The sequence below is a fragment of the Pleurodeles waltl genome, chromosome 4_2 (genome assembly GCF_031143425.1).
Source record: "Pleurodeles waltl isolate 20211129_DDA chromosome 4_2, aPleWal1.hap1.20221129, whole genome shotgun sequence".
NCBI lineage: Eukaryota > Metazoa > Chordata > Amphibia > Caudata > Salamandridae > Pleurodeles > Pleurodeles waltl.
The window spans coordinates 468,414,089-468,435,022 of NC_090443.1; the positions used below are offsets into that span (position 1 = coordinate 468,414,089).

Here is a 20,934-nt window from a genome sequence, read left to right on the forward strand (position 1 = left end):
GGTATTTTTGAAGAGTCCAGTCTCTCCTCACTCCCTACTATATACTGCTGCCATACTGTGGACTGGGGTGGTCATTTTTGCTTGAAGTCCTAAGAGAAGGAAGTAAAAGTTGCAAGTACTGTAATGAAGGAGAGTGTACATTATGAGACTTAAAAAGATTTTATGATCTTGTGAGAGTCTTGCAAGACCGTAAACAAAAAGCTAGGGGGTGGTAGAGAAAGTTGTTTGTAGAGAAAGGTGAAGCGCACAGTCTTATATGTTTGAATACTCTACTAGCCACACTGAAAGATACAGACCTGTTGTCCATGAGAAATAGACTAAATGCTTGAGCTCGCAAGCCTCTCGCAAGAGATGGGGAAATATATGGCTGAAAGCACGTATTTGGTTGCTCCCATTCTCACTGAAGGCTTGTGGGATCATTAAAAAACTGTGGTATAGTGAAAATCTGTCCCAAGACAGAGTTTTTAGTTGAGACTGTTATGTGTGTGTGCAGACTATAGAAAGGAGTTGTCTAAGAGATAACTACTGAGAAGAAAATAAATGTATATTGTTTTTAACTCCTTTTTACAATCTCATGGTATTGAGAATCGTAAAAAGGAGCAGATAAGTTCTCCATACGCTCCATTAGTTTTAACGCCTACTGTGATGCTTGTTTTTGAGAAAAAGTGTGTGAGAGAAAAGTACTGTGATGAGTAGATGGACATTTATATGAGGCCTGTTCGATCTTGCGGGCATCTGTGAGACTCACTTAAAAAATGTCTGGGCCTTCCACAGGGTGTTTTACAAACCTGCTAGAGTCTCGTGGTATATGTGGGGCAAAATAAAAAAATAGAGCCAAGGTACAAACATAAGGTACCATTCTTAATACATGGTTGGAGAAATGCTGACATGTGAATTGATGTAGAACCAGCAATAGCTCAGTTTGCCCTTGGTGCTTTAGAAGAGCAGGAAGTGTCTTTGAGTTGTGCTCAGCAGAGGTTTATTTATCTGGAGCTGAAAGATACTGGTGTGGTCATTTGCATTTAAGAAAGAACTCTATGTTAAGGTATTTAGCAATATATTTCAAAAACATTGTTGTGAAGTATTAGTAAGTGTACTAATGTTGGTACACTTATTTTACAGTATGTTTACAGTGTGAAACATTATTTGGGGTGGTGTAGATTTGTTAATATAGCTTTTTATAATTACAGATCAGAATGTGTAGAGGTGTGAGCAGGGTTTGCAGATTGTGTTAAAAATTGAAGTGTACAAACTGTCAGTACTTGTAAGTAAAGGAAGCAGTGTTTCTCAAATGATAAAACAAAGCATGTAATAATACAAACTGTACTGATATTTTGAACCTCGTTGTACCTATACTTTAGCCCAATGGAATGTTTGAATGATGATATTGCTACCTGTTGAAAGTGTCTCAAGAAGAATGTGTTACTTCATAAACTTTTTGAAATAAGTTTTGATGGTATCTTATAGTTTATTTGTAAAACAAAAACTACACAGGTTAAGGGTGTGGAATTGTATAGGAGAAAAGAATAACAAGTTACTGGTACATTAGAAGTAAATATGTTATTGTGGGTGAAAAATGGAGAAATGCTTAGAAAATATAATTATGTATCACTATTATCTATTATTGACCTGTATGTAACTTTTATATTTTTGGTTATTTTGTCTTTTTTTAGGAGGAAAATGGAAACTTGTCTCTGAGGAAATAATTGTCTGATTACAAAAACAGTAAAGTCGAGCCTTGTAAGGAGAAGCAGGATTATTGTGCTGTTCAGCAATAACTACCTCTTTAGGCAGTTTATTCAGGTTGGAAGGCTATGGAGTTATCTGAACAGTTGAGTATTTCAGCAACACAAGCTAACTCTGGACAAGCAAGGCTTTGTGAACTGTATATAGAGGTGTGCTGCTTTGCTGAGACTTTCTTCTCACCTAGCCTGCCGTAACATAGAACAAATCTAAAGACGTTTTGGCAGGATAAGGTGGCTAAAAACACTGAAAAAGAGGTGCTACCTGTATCAAAATCCAGTAGCCAAATAAAGCAAAAAATGTAGTGGGGTTGGTTTTAGGAAATGCTTATGAGTGTCAGAAAAATGCTATGTATTTTAAAGTTGTTTGTTTTATCATGTTATAGTTGTTCATATTATTTGTTAATGTAGTAGTTTTTTATTGTTGTTAAATTATTTTCTTGTAATAAAAAAGTTTAAAGTTACTTTGGATTAGTTTCTATAATGAGTATTACAAATTTCAAGTTTATTATAGTATTGTAAAATTAAGTAAAACTAGCAGTACTGTATTGAGGGACTGTGAATATGCTGTTATATGTACATGTATCGGTACTATGCACATCTTTTATCCTACGGAGAGTTGGCAATAGAGGAGCCAATTCTTTTGCAGTCCGGGTATGGTTACTTGTCATGCAACAATGAGGTATTGCATGCTGTAGTATAGGTAACTGTAATGCAAGAGAAGGATATGTGCACAGAGGTAAGTGCATGTTTATATTCTAAAATACACTATTATCAGCTGCTGTGCACACCCTGTTATGTATGGGTGTTGCAATTGGGAGGTTTTTGAAACACAGGTAAGTATATCTCCACAATCAAATATATGCATGATTTATCAAAGACACAGTTCTTAATCCAGAGGATACTCCATTTTGTACTCTACTACGGACATTCATCAGTATGAAGTGAGGTATGTGCATAGAGAACTGTTTCTACCCACAGCCTACTTCTCACATTATTGTGGGGAGATGTCTCACCTGAGAGGGCAGGGTGTTTTCATATTATAGTCTTGACAGAAGTTATCCAAGACATACTTTTGAGCATAAAGGTAATTTCAATTCCATACTTTACTTGTATATATGTCATACTAGGGAAAGGTTTTCTTACCCTAATTTGCACAAACATTATCCAGGAGGCACATCACAGGAGAGAAGCCAGTCTCTCTACACACAATACTATGCAGAGTTATCATGCAAGATGCTTGTGTCAGGAAACTGGGCAGTTTCTCCTCACAGTTCACTATGCATACCTATCAGCATGAGAAGAGGTATGAATAGATAGATACATTTCTCTCAAACCCTACTAGATACACCTCTTATCCTGGTAAGATGTGTTAGCAGTGAGGTGAATCCCTTCTCAGACAGCACTGCATATCACTGTTGTTCTGAGGGGAGGTGTGCGGGCAGACGCCACTGGTTCACAGCACCATACTGTGCATCCAAGTTGTCGTAGAGATAGGTGTTAGTGCAGAAGACAAGGTTTTCCTACATACTACTGTATATATTTGTCATACTGGTGAGAGCTGTGAGTGAACAGGGAAACACATCCCATACACTATTATATATGGTTATTTCCCTGGAGAGAGGTATCAGTGGGGGGTGCTAGCATTTTTTATACTGAGGGCAAGATTTACAAGGCCCTAGCGCCTCCTTGCACCACATTAGCATAATTTTTTTACGCTAATGTGGCTCAACAAGGCACAAATCACCACACCATATTTACAAAGCGGCTCAATGCATGCATTGTACCACATTATGCCTGTGCCAGCAACAATGTATGCAAAGTTGGGCGTTCCGGCATTAGGAACCCAAAATGGGCGTAATTAAATGTACAAGATTGCATTGCACCATTTATGGCATCATTTTTAATGCCTGCTTAAAGCAGGTGTTAAAAGGACACACCCTTTGAAATCAATGGACCTCCTTGTGAATTCTTACATGTGAGGTGTTACCATCCCCACCTGAATATGCATACTACTGATCCTCAGACAGGTGTGAATGGAGAGGCAGTGTCTCCTTACACCCTAATCTACACATTAGTTATCTTCATTCAAGGTCACAGTGGAGAGGCCAGTCTCTCCCCATAGTGTAGTAGCGGGTATTATAAGAAGTAAGGGCCTGATTTAGAGTTTAGCGGAGGGGTTACTCCATCACAAATGTGACAGATAGCCTGTCCACTGTATTGCAATTCCATTATAGCCTATGGAACTTGTAATATGGCAGGTGGGATATCCGTCTTATTTGTGATGGAGTAACACCTCCTCCAAACTCTAAATCAGGCCCTAAATGTTATAATGAAGGAATATGAAAATTCTTCCTTTAAAGTATTTTTCTTGTCTCAACGAGTCTTGTGGGATCAGTTTACAAAAAGGGGCCTCGTGGGATCAGTTTACAAAAAGGGGCCGTTAAAAACTGGTGTATATAAATTATACCTATTACAACAGGATATGTTCAGTGAAAAGGCAAATTCCATTATAATAGTATGCTCTCCAGAAAGGCTCACAAGTGTAAAGCAGCAAACACTGCCCCCTCGCAGTGGATGCGGAGGACAGTGCAGCGTGCTCTCACGAAAGGCCTGTGATAGTCAATCACGCTATACATGACAGCATAATGGCTGTCGCGAGTGTTGTGCAATAGTCATCAAGAAGAAAAGAAAAGAGTAACAGTAAAAATAGCATTCATAATGAAGGCATAGGGTAGCTCTGAAAAAGCTTTTTAATTAACATTTTTGAACAACTGTATTTTTTGTGTTTTTTAACATTTTTTACTTTTTTGTATTTTTATTTTAAAAAAGAGAACAACAAAAATAAGAAACTGGGAATAACTAAAAAACAAAATCTCCTTCAAAACAAAGAGGAGAAAAAAACAGGAAAAAATGTTTAAAAAAAATACTGCCTAGGTAGGCATTTATGGTCCTGGACAAAACCTTGCCAGTGCAGCCCTGCTTGTCTCAGAGTAAAAAATAATCTGCTTGCATAAGCAGCAAGAAAGGGCTTTGTTCAGAGAGCAGGGTTGATATCTGTTTGAGTGGTGAGTACCTGTGCAGGTACAGTGTCACCAGGTTGAAAAGATGTGGATGCCCCTGATAAGTTATCAAGCTTTGCAGCATGGGGTATGTAAGCCCGAGCAAGGTATTGAGGGTGCAGAGCCCTCAAATGTTGCCATATCCCAGTGGTACTCATGCTGTATTACATATTATGGCTGTCCTGACTGAACTCCTTTTTGCATATTTTATAAATCATATATTTGGCAGACACATTTTTTCCACCAGAACTCATTTAAATAAATTGCCACTCCAAGGAATCCTTTGGTGGCTGAGGTGTCTGAGTTGCAGGAACTGTAGTAAGGTTTACATCTGAAAAGAAGGATGACATTCTGGTGACAAAAAATCAGCAATGTCAAAGAGCTAGCCAAAAAGGTCTAACCACAGCAAAAGCCAATAGCCAACTAAAGTAACAAGCAAGGAATGTTTCTTTGCTAAATAAAGATATTCAAATACACCAATCACCATACTTTCTTGGCATACCTTTCCTCTCCTCAGTGACTCATGGGTGTCTTGCGGATGTCTAATGGTTGTCCCACAAGTCTCTTGCAAGCCTTTCCACAAAAGCATAAAAATAGATAACTTTGTTTATATTTGAAATGCAACAATACCTCAACTGTTTTTCTACTTCAAACAACACTTCTCATGTCTTAGTTTCTTCAGAACAACAAAAGTACACTGTTCTGAACTTAATTACATAAGGTACAATCTCGCTAGTGGATTCGGAGAGCCAGACAGAAAGCACAGTACCTTTGTAGTGCATGCAGAGAATTGTATGTTTGGCTCCCGCAAGGGCCATAAGTTTACAAAAAAATATAATTAATACAATATACATACTGTATTGAATTTATCATTAAAAGTTAGCATTTAATAATAACTGACTAGATGAAAGAGAACTCTGTGCAACAGAGTAGAACCAAATGTATACCTTTATGATCAGGCTAGTCTCCTGTGAGCCACCCAAGAGCCTCACGCGAGAGCGATCACACACTTAAAAAATGAATGTAGATAGTGAAAAAACTTAGAGGCTTATTTACCAGCCCCTTGCCCCGGCGGTGCTTCACTTTTTCCAATATAAACAGAGACTCACCGGAAGCACAAGGGACTTGTAAATAAGCCCTATAGATTACAGTACATAAAAAGATGATCAGGGTATTTTTGAAATATAAATATGATGTTTATTTAAAGACAGTTAAAAAGACTATGAAAAATATGCTAGGAATATTCCTGAATATGTTAGTTACAACAACTAAGAAGTTCAACATTCTCAGCACAAACATTGTTGAAGTAGTTAGTTTCTAAGTATTTATAAATATATTTGTATTTAAATAAAAACCCTAGAAGTTCACTGAAAAAATACAAAGGTTAAAGTAACATTGTAGTTCGATGTATTAAAAATGTGTTTTGATTTTAAAAAACCTTAGAAGTCCGCTGAAAAAACAAAGGTAAAAGTAAGGTGATAGTTGAATGTCTCAGTGACAATGTTAAAATGTACTAAAAAACACAGAAATTCACCAGTTATAGTTAGCACGTTAACGTTGTCACTGAGAAATTAAACTAACCATAATGTTACTTTAACCACTGTTTTTTTACAGTGGATTTCGAAGGATTTTTTTTCAATCAAAAACACATATTTATTACCCCAAACTATAACGTTACTTTTTTGAGTTAATATATAAATATATATATATATATATATATATATATATATATATATATATATGTGTGTGTGTGTATGTGCCTGCATGCTAACATTGTATAGTTAATATAAATACTTCAAAAGTAGCATTACAACATTAATAATAAAGATTATAAAATAAGATTAAAAACTAGTTATCAAGTAAAAACAAGATGCAAATCTATATTTAAAACACTCCCAGTCTACTACCCTAAAACCACAACATCCACAAAACCAATTAAAAACAATACTAGGAAAAATATTGGAACCAGATGAATAAAAATATCACACTACTATAAAATTATTATATAAAAATACTTAAACATAATACTTTTAATGCAAATAAAAAGATATTAAAAACAAATAATGTATATAGTCAGTATTCTAACCAGGTAACAGGTAAATTAATTAAGTACCATTTACAAAAAAAGAATCTAACAAATAACTCTTAAACACAATGGTTAACATAATTAATAATCAAAGTAGCAATTTAAAATGTATAAAATACATAAACTACCTATAAACAATTAAAACATAAGGATTGAAGGAACTTTCCACCCTACTCTTCTAAAATTCCAACAACCCATCAATAGTAAAAAAAGTCAAATAAAATCAAAATATTTTATAAACATATTACCAAAGCAAGCATAAACTAAACTAAATAATTGCACATAATTAACATTAAAATAACACAAAAAGTAATACAATACAACAAACGTTTACAATACAATATTGCATACAATTATATTTAAAAAGACATCAAATGCTTAAAAAATAGTTTTCTTACCAGCAATATTCTGCCCCACGATATTCTTGACATCATGCTATTATTGACAAGATATTTGTGCCCAACACTATTTTAAAAATAATAATACGGTTGTGCACCTTTTAAACTGCACTACTTCTACCCATTTTCCAAGGCTCTCTATGAGGAAAGAATGCTCAAATATCTTGTAAACACCGCCAGCTATATTAACAACCTATTTTCCACAAAATACAAAAATATTGTGCTGGTAAATAGAGTTTTGGCAGAAACATAACTGAAAAAATGTGCATACAGTGCACGATTTCCTACCAATTTACCACAATTTCTATTGGAGGCAAGATGCTCAATTATCTTGAAAAAATTTGTTTTTTAATTCTGCTAGGATCTTGTAAATGGCATAGTGGGATTAGAGTGTGTCATTTGCTATGGGTTGTGCCATCAACTGGCACCTGACATTCAAAGTTGTGTTAGGGTATTGGCTCAATGTGTAGTAAAACAGAATATTTGCCAATGACTCAGTTAACTTCTTATAGGTCATATTATTTGAACAAATCTTTCCGAACACTGGTTGTGCTTCAGGCTATAAAACTACCCAAGCATTTGAAAAGCAACAATATATACTGAGGACTGGTCCGTAAAGTACCACGGAAAACAAATTCAACATTCTATATGCTAGAGAGCATGGACAGGGCACAAACGTCCATGTCAGCAAAAGATATGTCTGTTCTACTAATAATCTATTCTTCGAACACCATAAAAGTACAATGTGCTAGTAACTGGAGGATGAACAGAACGATAACTAAAGAAATGTGTTTTAATTAGGGATTGTTGCTAAATTCCGCTCTGTCTGTGGAGTTCACTGAGTGTTGCCAATCCATGCTTCGCTTGGAGTCATGCGTGCCCTCTGTAACATCACGCTGAGGTGGAGCTGTGATTGACCCCGGCAACCCCCGTGCCCAGGCTAATTATTGGAAGGGTGCTATTGATAAAGTAAAGGGTGGCCCAGCACTGGCAGCATGTCCTCTCCCGACCATGCTGGCCCATCACTGTGCATTGCTGCTGACACCTCCACCAGCCACTGAAGAGCTGTTTCCACCTTCCGCCTTCCAGACTCCTGCCCACTGGCAGGACATGAAGAACAGCCACATTTTTGAGCACTCGCGTGCCCAGTTTGGGGACTCCTTGGGTGGCATTGTGGCCTTCCCCTACCAGCTCAGCCACCACCACTATCTATACAAGCTGGCTGCTGGCGGGGTCCAGCTGCAGCCGTGACCCAGCCCTTTTCCATTGATGGGATGTTGGGTGGCTTGTGTGCGATGTCCATTGTCCCCCCCAGCCCGCTGCTGCCCTTCAGCTGCAGCCACAACCTAAAAGGATAGTAGTACAAGATGTCAGGTAAGAGAGGGTGCAAGGGAAGTGGAGGTGCTGGAGCTGAGTGTCAGCAGGGCGCAGTCTCCCAACAGGTTCCACTGGTTCTGTTTAATAAGGCGATGCATCAAATCACAGGATGGTGACGAAAGTGATTTTGGAAGATAGTGATATAAATGTATAAAGGGTCGCTGTGTGGGTCAGTACCTCTCCTCTCCCCCTTTACCAGCTGTAAGCCATGTCCAGGTTCAGACCGCGCCATCCACTTGCACCCGCTAGTAGAAGCTAAGGGGACTTGGAACTTCCACTGGTTGTGAAGCGCTGCTTTAGAGCTAGGAGAAAGTAGAAAATCGAGGCTTGTGAGGGGCTCTTAGGGACGAAGGCTCACACATCCCCTGCACAGGAGGAGTGAGCAACAGTTTGTATAATGTTGTAGCAACCTGCATAGTCAATGTAGTTAAGTGATTGCCGGTGTACAATAAAACAAATAGTGCTACACATTGGACAAATCAAAGTCTATATATAGTTATTTATTGGTTGTGATAAGGTGTACAGTGACCCGGGGAACACCACTGCATAATGGAGCATTTCATATTATGGTCAACAACTCTGGCGCTGGGCTTTGGAAACTTCTAATGTGTTGTACTGTATGAGTGGCTGGATACTAGAGATCAAAGCTGAACTCTTCACATGCTATTTTGTGTTCATGCAGTTCTCTTTATAAAGGGAACGGTACTCTAGTCAAGGCCCCTTCTGGCTGTTACAGTGTCCTATTCCAGGCCTGAGAATGCTGTGGGTGGAACTCCGCAGAATTCCGTGGAGTACAACTCCCCGAGTTCTGTCCACCTCTACTTTTAACGCTTCTATTCTATAATATAACTGATAAAAATGAAGTGTTTCCAGTCTTATCAAGACGCTTGGGACTGTGGTGAGTCTTCCCCTTTTCAAACCTAGCCCAGTTGCTCTGTAAGGCCCCTCACTGGGAATGATGTCTTGCTACTTACTACCCATGTCCAGCAACAGAATCTGCTGTGTTACTGCCATGTAAAGGAAAAAGGATAAAAAAAAAAAATACTATTCAGTGTTGTTCCTCTGTGCATGTGTGAGTGAGTGTGCGTTAGTGATTGAGAGTGAGAGTACAGGTTTTAGTATGGTGTGTTTGAGAGTGTCAATGGCAGTGAAAATGAGTAAGAATAGAATCAATGAGTGAAAGTGAAAGTATGAAAATGTGAAAGTGCGGGTGATGGACTGAGTAAAGGAGTGTGTGAGATAGAATGAGTGAGTAAGGGGCAGATTGTGAGGAGGAGTGGGAGTGAGTCAGGGCTGCAGCTATCAATAGTGCAGCAGGTGCATTTGCACCAGGCCTGGAGGCCTGAAACCTGTCTATTAGAGTAGAGCACCTCAGGAGTTGAAATCAGAGCACAGTGTACACTAGTAGTTGTAAGTGAGGGTCGGTAATTTTGAAAGAGTGTGTGTTCATGTGTTTGTGAGTGACAGAATCAGTGAGTGTAAGTGAGTGGATACATTTGTATGTGAGTGATAGTAAGTGGCAGTGAGTATAAGTCAGAATGAGTAAGCGATAGAGTGTGAATGAGACCGAGAGTGAGTATGAGTCAGAATTATTGAAAGAGAGTCAGAGTGTGATTGTTGAATAAGCTTGGGAGCCTGCTGCTGACCATGGCATGCTCAAAAGAATTCTCGGGCTATGGGGACAACCACGTCAACTTGCTGACACTCGCGTATTTGGAGGGTATTGTTTGTATAAAGAAAGGGCACCCATTTAAAAATACAGCCCCTGACATACACATTGTAATTTTTGGCATACAGTGGACAGCAAAACGCTGGTGCTGCCATACTGGAAGTGATACTTGGCAACTCGGGCATTTTGAGGGTAGGAGGACTTGCTGGGGAAAGCAAACCATGAGAAAATGCTGGCTCTGACATACGGGGGTAAATTTTTACATATGGGGCACTCATGGGTTATGGGTAGTATCAATCGAAAAATTCTGGTACTGACATATTGTATAAGATTCTTGGCATAAGGGGGCTCTCATGACAATATTCTGGCACTGACACACTGGAATCATTTATTAGCCCCCAGGCAGGGCCACTGGAATTATGTAATTCTGCAATGTTTTCCTCTTAATTATGGATTTGCTGCATTTGCCATATAATCCATAACCTTCTGAATAATCTGAGGATTTTAACAAAACATTGTTTCTAGCTCAGACAGATCAAAAGTTACTAAAAATGTGGCAACAAGTGTTCCTATACAGTGGAGGGCCTTTTGCAAAAGTTCACTAGTCATCTTTCATTAGCTTACTTCTGCGTTTCGTTGATAAACAGGAACAAATGTGATGACATTTATTTTTTCCCAGTGTTACCAGAACCAAAAATGTAAACATAATAAAGTAATACAATCATAAAATGTGCTGGATTATGCCTCACAATTTTCCTTTTCTTGCTACATAATTGAGTCAACCCTGCGCATTATTTGGTCCTCCCCCTCCACATAATTCAAAAGGAACTGCCTATGGAGTGCACTGACAGCAGTGGTATCTACATAGGGGTGTGGGGGCATTGACTCCCTGCGGCCATTGGATTACTTTACATGCAATACCACACATACAAACTGTGTTTGTGCCAATACGCCAGTGGTCTCCAACCTTTTCTGTAGTGAGAACTACTTTTGATCAGAGAAAATAATCACAAGCTACTAAAGGCCAAGCAATTTGTGCACTGTTCCCATAGACCTCCACACCACACTCAGCATTGTAGGCTGCAGTCCACGTGGAGAAATAGCAACTCTAAGATACAATGTGCCCTGGTCCGGGTGGCGGACTGCTTTTTTATAGAGCGCCACAATTCAGATGGCGCAGTTAAAGAACTGTGGCATAAAGCGCACAACAATCTGCCACTGTAGTATAATGTGCATTGCTATAGGGGATGGAGCCACAACAGATGCATCACGGTCCTGGAGGAGGTGTTGCCAGCTGGTTGCTTACAGTGCCTTAAAGGCAGGGCTATACTATGCTTTCTCTTTGTCCCTCTAAGGACGCTGCTGTTTCCCCGCTGACTGACAAGCTTCACATATCCTGGCATCTAGAGCCACCTTAAACACCCCACTCTTGTCGAGATTATGCCTTGCAAGGTTTTCATAATCAAACATGCTACTAGTGCTTCACTGAGATCCATCAAATGAAACCACATTTTAAAATGGAGACAAGTTCCTAAATGCCACCCCCTCTAAAAATGTAGTTGCTGTTAGGATAGGAATACATGTAGTTGAAATGTTTTACTGTACGGCTATTTATTTTGTCGACTCAATAACCAGATCGCCTCCAGGGGTTTGAACGACAGGTGTTATGGTCAGCCACGCTTCGCGGCAAGCAGAAAGTGTGGTCAATGCATGGGAGAGGGATAAATAAAAATTAAATAAAAAATAATTTTAAAAAACCACATACCTCCTCTGATGCTGCGGTGCAGCTCCTATGTCCCTTGTTGCTCCAGGTTGGTGGCACAGGCTCCCAGCCTGCCCTGTGTCCAATCCTGACGCTGCTCAAAGCAGTGTCAGCATTAGCTGGGAGCGCCCAGCTAGGGCGCTCCGAGGCAGACTCGGAGCCTGTGCAGCCTACTGCGCATATGTTTTTGGCCAGTCCGAGATGGCCGGCCAAACACACATGCCCTGTAGCACTCCCTCTCACCGCTCGTCACCCCCGTGGCCCCACCTCTTTTACCAAAAAACGATAATAAACACAGTTTATTATTGTTTTTTTGGTAAAAGGTTTGCAGCTGCCGTTGCTGGCGGGGGTGACGCGCCTTCGCCTTAACGGAGGAGCCGCCCCTGGTTATGTTTACACAACTGAACATGTTATTGACCTTGTGGGGATGTCTAAGCAAAGTAGGCCCTATAGGAATTCAACCCACATCCTGTAGTTCTGGGAGTGGGGTTTCAGGCAATTGAGGCAACCTACCCGCCTATAAACCAAGGACACTATCCATCACACAGTGTTATTTACAACAGAAATATTTTAAATATGATGTGAATTTTGTGCACTTAACTGTGCATGTGGAGGGCTGCAGTCCAATTAAAGTGAAGACATGCAGTTGAAAGAGTACTATTCAGCATCCTGTAAATTCGTTTTTATTGTACAATTCTTTACACGAGGACCTGCTTTACATTAAACTTGATGTAAAGATTAAATGAAAGCAGAATCACAGGGATCTTTTTTATATAAATGAAGTACCTCACATATTTCACATTTTTCACCATTAAACAGCGTTTCACAGTTTTTTTTTAATCAAGTACCTCTCAAGTTTGCCACAAACTGGAGCCAGGAACCTAATGCCTGTGCTGTGGTATTCAGTGACAGAAAAAGCCAACAAGAGTTCCATGCCTGATAATACGGCTCGTTTGGAAAAGCTGACCCTTCAGCCGAACAGGATTAAAGCCTGCAGTTGCTGATCTAATACTGCTCCTGCCGGGCTTCTTACACTGACATCCTCCTCTTCACGCCGCCTCTCCCCAACTAAATCCAATTCAGTTAATGTGAGCAGCTGCTTTGGGTGAGGACGTGCGAGTACTGTAAAAGGCATCAAATTAACAAAACAATAAGACAAGCCTCATTTACTTTTAATGCAGGGCATTAAAAGGCACTAAAACGGATAACAGGGGCATCAAGCTACTCACAGGGAGTCGGTGAGCTACCATTAACTTGTGATCGACCTGTTGGAGACCCCTGCAATACAGGGACCTGCTTCTCCCAGCAGACAGTAGAAGGTGTAGCTTTACTGCCAACCGGCAGCAAGTGCTGTTTAACTGTATTGCGCATGTCAGGTTGGTTGGTATTTTACTTATAGCCAACCTGACATGTGGAGTTTATGGTTTTCCCAAGACATAGTTGTCAGCGAGCTAGACAAGCAACACAGCCCCATCAGTCTCAGATGGAGTGATGTGGTCACCTGTCCCAACCAATCCTCTCGCTGCTCTTATGATGTTTACTATTCTAAAGAGCATGAGAGCAGTGCTTTCACTGGCTGAGAGGCATGGTGTTTTAGTTTCATGTTGCCCACCCACCATGCATTGCTCAACTCTTCACGGACATATGGTGTGGATTTCAAAAAGTCAGACGGGTTGTAGGTAAAGAAGATTGGCTGCTGGCACCAATCTTTTGACACCACTGCTCCTCCAGGACAGGTAAGAGCTGCTAACTCCAAAGCCAAACGTGGAGCCATTGCTCCGGATATTCTTAGCAAAAGCCCAGACCCCCGGGATGTGGCAGTATCCAGCCACAGTCATATAAATACATGCACTAAAATACCCTCTTGCTGAATTTGGTATATTCTGTTAACCTACCCAGTGTCCTCTATATCGAATCTATGATCATGACTTGTTAATTTCAGAATATCGCAGGCAGTCTAGTACATGTGCATGGTTGTGCCAGACATTGTCCCTTTATCGAAGTTTTTTGTGCGTGTTTTATTGTGTGCCGTCAGTTGCCATTGTGCTTTTTGCGAAAATAGGACAATGGCCTGCATTGTACTGCGGCGTTTGTACAGCGTGTGCCATATCCTTAAACTAGGCCTGCTAGGGACTTCTGAGACAGAAACTTGCTGCACATTGAACTGCAAGCACATCAAAAAGATAGGAGTAAATGTTGGCAACTTCGAGGTGAAAAATGCTGTGTTCTTCGCAAGCCCGCCGAGACAAGAGGCGTTTTACCCTATATTAGCAACTTCTTTCTAATCCCCGGGTCTTGTTGTGCAAATAAAATTCTGGAGTGAGCCTGGGAGTTCCCAAAGCAGTACAAGTCTTTCACATGGGATCCCTGGAGTCAGTGCGGCAGGTAGTAGAGGATCGTACCCTTTTGTGCAGTAGGCTTGTCCCAAGTGAGTTTTCTACTGTATGGAGATAAAACTGGCCCTATCTTCATGCCCTTCACATTAATGCCAAAAACATGGACTGATTTATGGCCAATGAATATTAAAAATGATAGGGCAAAGCATGTCAGCGATTTAGTTCCTCTCTTATTTAAAATTTTCCTAGTCTTGCATTCCCGAAGAGTGTCAGCTATTTTATCATGTTGTGTTCTGTATGTTTCTGTACATCTCATTTCTCTTCCTGCAATAGTGCATACTTTGGGCTGGGGTTTGATTGAGAGCCCTGATACTGAGGCTAAAGCCAAAGTAAATCGCCTATCAGTGTGTCTGCAGAACACACTTAACAATGGTCAAGTGTGCCTGTTGTAATTGAAATTCTGTGGAATGTGTGTAAATGGGGTACACAGATGTCAAATATTTACATGGCAAAAGCAAAATGAAAGGCTGTTGGTGCTTCCCAAAGCCTGCTTAGAGCATTTTCTTCCAAAGTTTATACCACATGCATTGTATGACATTGGGCAAGCACACACTTTAAGGGATTGAAGTTGTTGCAATGAGCAATTTGAACATTACAGTAACTGTTGAATGTATCAATGCAGTAAAATATGCAGTTTATGTTTTTAATATTTTATATTTCATGACTATACATTCCCACTGCTTTATAAAGCTGTCTTTATCACAAAATGTGTTTGCTTTGAAACGCATCATTTGCCAATCTGGACTTCAAATGTTTTCTTGGGAGGAGCACCCACCCTGCACCCCATGTTTGTCCATTAAGCTTGATCGCTTTGTTCGCTACCAGGGGGGTGTAGCTTCAGGAGGGTGTATTGCTTGTTACAGCCCCCTAATAAAAGTATTTTGTGATAAATAGTTGGCTGCAGGTGACTTCATGCTGGTATAGTGAGGTGTCTGTCGGATTTCACTAGGAATTTTTATACACACAGACAAAAACACCCACCCACCCACCCCCTCTCTCTTTGGAAAAACGTGGAAAATGATGGTTATTCACAAAATAACGAGCTTTCTCACTCTGCACACCTACCAATCTGCATTCCTTTCCCTTTCCACTGCCTCTTAAACCTCCCTCTCTTGTGCACCCTGCCTGTCCTACAATATATTTTAATATCATGTGCCAGCGAGATTGTCGGGAAATCTGAAGCTAAAACCCGCCACCCCATCATACTAACGAAGCAACGCCCCTGCTCACCACATAACTCATACTGAACTTTTACACCCCACCGCTTTCAAATGTCACCAGCCGCCACTGTGCACAGAACAAATTTTTGAAAAAATGACGTGAACCGCTGACAGTATTTACGGCCCACCACTTTCACTAATCATCAGCCGCAGCTACAAATACACCCCCGCCCCCTTCCCCGCTAACCCTCCCGCCCCCATCTCAGATAGAGTACTCACCCGCAGCTGCCCCTCGATGTATGATACTGGCACCAGCCAATATGCAAATCAGCCACTTAGAGAACCTCATGGTACTTGGCTTTGCTAGCAGCGCAAGAACTTGGCAGGGCGGATCAGTGTGAAGTTCACGAGTCTACTCAATAACGGTACCCCAGTCCGTGATCACAGCCCGCTGACCACTCTAGGACGGGGCCTGGGGATCCTCTCTTCTGCTCTTTTGAAGGTCTGTAGCTCCTGGCATGTCCCGCCCACAGACCCACGGCGCCTCCCTTGCTCACGTCCCCCTAAAAGAAGAAGCTTACAGGCTTGTGATTTACCGGAAGGGTGCCGCTTCTCGTATGCATTTGTAAGTGCGCTTTCGCTTCCGGGCTTTTGAGGGGCCCCTTTTAATTAATATTCAGTTAATAAGGCGTGCGATTTAGTGGCAGAGTTGCTGCCTGCGGAGGATAGAACATCGGACCTCTCCTCCGTATCTCCATTGTAAGATCCTGGATAGATAGGCATAGTCCTGAGCTTCTGTTAGTGCTTCGAAGTGACAAAACTTCTGTATTCCAGTCGCCACCCTGTTTCTACTAGCTGTCATAGAAATCACCTGGAGAGTCTCTAGTGCCGAAAAACTTGCAAGTCAGTATTTTTGAACTAGTTCCAACGCGTTTCTGCTGTGGGAGTCAAAGTTCCCTCTAGTTAGGATTGCCACCTGGCTGGTTACTAACGGCACCACCGGTATTTTAATGTATCGCGGGTAAAAAAATAAGCAAAAAAGCCGGTATTTGTAGCCCTCATCTGTACATTCTGCAAACAGTAAATAGAAAGCACTTTTAATGTGTTCTGGAGCTGCATTAACGACCCCTGACTAATAATGAAAGTAAAAAAAATGCAAATCATGCCATACTGGAATACATACGATGTTCTTCAAAGCCATATTTAGTAAAATGTCCTGGCTTTTGCAGACTATTTCAACAACAACAAATGGCTGGTATTTGTCTCTTGGAATAGTGGCAACTCGACTTGTACTCCAAGACACAGTTGAGAGAACTGGGTGGTGTGAGTTGTTAGCATTGTCCTTCCTCCTCAGAGAACCGTGGATACTGGTCTAAGCACTCCTAATCGGTGGCCCACCTCACTGTAAACTCAAGTAGGCTTTTCAGAGTGCCCACCATCCACTACACAAATAATCTCCTAAAGTCTACTACAGGGGTCTCCAACCATTTCAGAGAAAAGGGCTACTTAAGTTTCATGAACATCATCCTGACATACTGATATTCTTAGTATTGTTCGAGTGACCACAACAGGAAGAAAGAGTACACTGATGGCCACCATATACAAGATTACTAGCTCTGTTGCCAGCAGTAATGTTAACAAGCCAATAGGGCTTGCCTATGCAAAAGCTACTGGCTTTGCCAATGTGTTTTAGCCATTTTGTACACCAGCGTAGTTGCTGTGCAGCATTGCTGAAAATTAGTGGTGTAGAAGAGAGTGTAAATGAGTGCTGTAGAGTTGAGTGGCATACAGAGGTGTATAGTGTTGTAGAGTTGAGTGGCACAGAGTGGAGCAGTGTCCTAGAGTGGAGTGGTGTACAGTGGATTAGTTTGTGGTAGAGTGGAGTGGCCTACAATAATGTAGAGCAGAGTATTGTGGTGTGGTATAGAGTGAAGTAGAGTGTCGGAGTGGAGTGGCATATAGTGGAGTGTTGTGGAGTAGACTGGACTGTCATGGAGTAAAGTGGAGTGTAGTAGAGTGGAGTGTCGTGGGGTAGAGTGGAGTGTCATAGAGGAGTGGAGAGCAGAGTAGAGTTCAGTGAAGTGGAGGAAAGTGGTGTAGAGTGGAGAGGAGTGGGGGCATCATGCAGAGTAGAGTGTTGTAGAGTAGAGTAGAGTTGAGCAGAGTGTTGTGGAGTGGATTAGAGTGTCATAGTGTGGAGTATTGTGGAGTAGAATGGACTAGATGGGGCGTAGCAGAATGGAGTAGAGTGGCATAGAGTGGAGCAGAGTGGGGTAGGGTGGAGTAGAGTGGCATAGAGTGGAGTAGCGTAGAGAGGAGTAGAGTAGCCTAGAGTGAAGTGGCATAACCTAGAGTGAAACAGAGTATCATAGAGGAGAGTGCCATAGGTTGGAGTGACGTGAAGTGGAGTGGCATAGAGAGGAGTAGAGTGGCCTCGAGTTAAGGGCGTAGACAGTTGTATAGTGGAGTGGCATAAAGGAGAGTGGCTTTGAGTAGAATGGGGTAGAGTGTCATAGAGTGAAGTATCATAGAGCAGAGTGTCATAGAGTAGAGTGTTGTGGAGTGGAGTGTCGTAGATTAAAGGAGAAGAGTGTTGTAGAGTGGAGTAGAATACAATGGCCAAGGATAGAGTGGAGTGGCATAGAAAGAATTAGAGTGACATTGATTGGAGTATCATGGAGTGGAGTATCATAGAGTGGAATGTTGTGGAGTGTTGTAGAGTGGAGTGTTGTGGGGTAGAGTAGAATGAAGTAGAGTGTAACAGAGTGAAGTATTGTGAAGTGGAGTAGAGTGGAGTGTACTACAGTGGAGTTGCATAGAATGGAGAAGAGTGGCGTAGAGTGGAGTAAAGTAGCGTAGAGTGGAGGGAATGGCATAGAGTGGAGTGGTGTAGAGTGGCATAAAGTGGCATGGAGTAGAGTGGAGTGTTGTAGGGTGTAGTGGTGTAGTGTAAAATGGTATAGAGTGGAGAGGCATCGATTAGAATTGAGTAGAATGAAGTAGAGCGGAATGGTATAGAGTGGAGTAGAATAGAATGATGCGGAGTAGAATGGCGTAGAGTGGAGTGGTGTGGCATAGACTGGCGTAGAATGGCGTGGTGTAGAGTGTTGTAGAGTGTCATAGTTTGGAAGGGCAAATGTTGGCATAGAGTGTCATAGAGTGGATTAGAACATTGGACTGTTGGGAGCTCCATTGGAGACAATAGAGTGCTCTGGGCTTTTACTGGCTGGTAAAAGCCCTGAGCGTCAACATTCCAATGTTCTTTGTTCACAACAACAGCTGTGAACAAAGGCCTCATGGAGTCTGAGGGTATTACAGTGCCCTCGGGCTCCGTGAGGACTTTGTTTTATTTATTAGAACATTCTGCCCTCTAGTGGCAGAATGTTCTAATAGCCTTATAGCCCTTTGTAGCTGGGCTCTACCGGCAATTAAATTCCTGCTCACTTGTTAAAGGCCCTCACCTTTGGCTCTGGCCTTTAACACTGGAGCGGGTCTTTAATGTCCGGTATTGTCCTCTACGGCGGGCTCTAAGGCTATAGTGGTGTAGAGTGGAGTAAATATGGTGTGGTATGTCACTGCCATTACAGACAACACATTTTCAATTGAAATAAAGTTTACATTTAAACAGACATGTAGTTTTACTGATACAATTATACTGTATAGTGCACAAACAATAATGCTACTTTACAGACAACACATTTTGAATTAAAATGGCCATTACATTTGTGCAGACATACAATTTTACTGATAGAATTAAATGCCGCCAAAGCGATAATGTGTGAAAATGTTATCACTAATGTATTGATTTGTTTTGATTGTATTAAAATATTTGTTTCCACCACACTTCAGAAGTGCACAAAAATGTGCTTCATGTGTGCCTTCCTAATTCTGATATATTCTGAAATATTTGCACAGTTCATTTACAGGCATTTACATTTTGTTGTGTGCTAGGAAAAAGTATTTCCTTTCACACCTCCAGATTGTAACATAAGTTTTCTCACTTTGAAGTCAGAGAAAAAGAAGTTAACACCCAGCTACCTCAGACAATGCCTGACGTTTGACCCTGTGTTTAAATGCATAAGAAATGCAATAAGATAAAAACAACATTTAGAGACCTGTTTACAGAAAGCAAGCACTTGTGAAGAATACAAGGAGCGAATCAGAGAGGTGGTAAACAGGTTATGCTCCACAGAAAGTCAAAGACATGCTGGACAGCCTTAGACAAATCAAGCCAGCAAATAGAAAGCAAGAAAATGTGAGTTACAAACCACAAAGGCAATGGAAAGCAGAACAATTCCTAGGTCAATTTTCAGAATGTACTGAAGAAGTCTTTTGCAATCAAACAGCTGCACTGCATGGTAATCTTCGAGCTAAAAAAGCCTTGTCAAATTGGAGTGCCTCTAAAAGGGTAATATATAACAGCTTTATCAGCAATCCTCCCACACTAATATAATGTTAGTAATATGCTGCCCAAATTCCACATGATTTTTCAGCCAAATAGCAGTTTAAATATATTTTGGAAGTTCTACCATTTTCTATAAACATCAGTTGATGAGTTCTCAAAATACAAACGTTCTAGTTCTTGAATTTACTCTTAGGTTTGATATACACAGTGCTTAATTTGTGCTTGTTTTTTCCGGGGTGAAGCTCCGGCGCTTATTTTTGAGGGCCGGTGCTTATTCTTCTGCCTCAAACATTTACTGCAAGTAAAAGACACATATGGGAAAGACAGGGTAAGGGAAAAATGAAAAAGCGTTGCAATGGGAGAAAGTAGAAAGCATGAGCTGAAGGGGCAGGGAATGGCTTTAAATGGATTGACAAGGCCCGAGATAGCTTCAGGATTACACTGCCCCAGTATTCCTTGTTTGCACAGTTCATTTCAGCAACTGCATTTTTAAGAGGAGGGCTTTGGGCACCTGGATGTTTTTATTCACAAATTAAGCACTGGATATACATATGTTAATTCTACTAAACAAAAGCTCTAAATATATTAGGTTGAGCTGCACACAGGATAACTACTTACAGATAGCTGGAGAAGTTCCGGTAGCTCACTAGCTGCTCATTGGAGAAGCCTAATCACTGTATTAATATTTATTGTAGGCACCGTCAGGAACTCCATCTAAGTTTATTAAGCAGCATGAGTGGGTTAACAAGCTCAATGTGCTTTTAGGCAGTGCTTACCCAAGACTCCTCCAGTTTCCTTAACTTTCAGATAGTAGATGTGGCCAAGCAGCAAAGGCCTGAAAGTGGTGAGGGGTCTGGTGACGCAAAGCTTATCACAC

The 20,934-nt window shown here is 41.0% G+C and overlaps 1 protein-coding gene across 1 annotated transcript in view; it reads right to left on the bottom strand.

Annotated features, from left to right (window-relative positions):
• ICAM4 (intercellular adhesion molecule 4 (Landsteiner-Wiener blood group)) overlaps positions 1 to 16,357 on the bottom strand; it is a 110,266-nt gene extending 93,909 nt beyond the window's left edge. The window contains exon 1 of the mRNA XM_069231798.1: positions 15,932 to 16,357. Coding sequence (XP_069087899.1) covers positions 15,932 to 16,001 — 70 coding nt within the window. The 5' untranslated portion in view covers positions 16,002 to 16,357. The remainder of the gene's footprint in view (positions 1 to 15,931) is intronic.
• Positions 16,358 to 20,934: the final 4,577 nt, after the last annotated feature.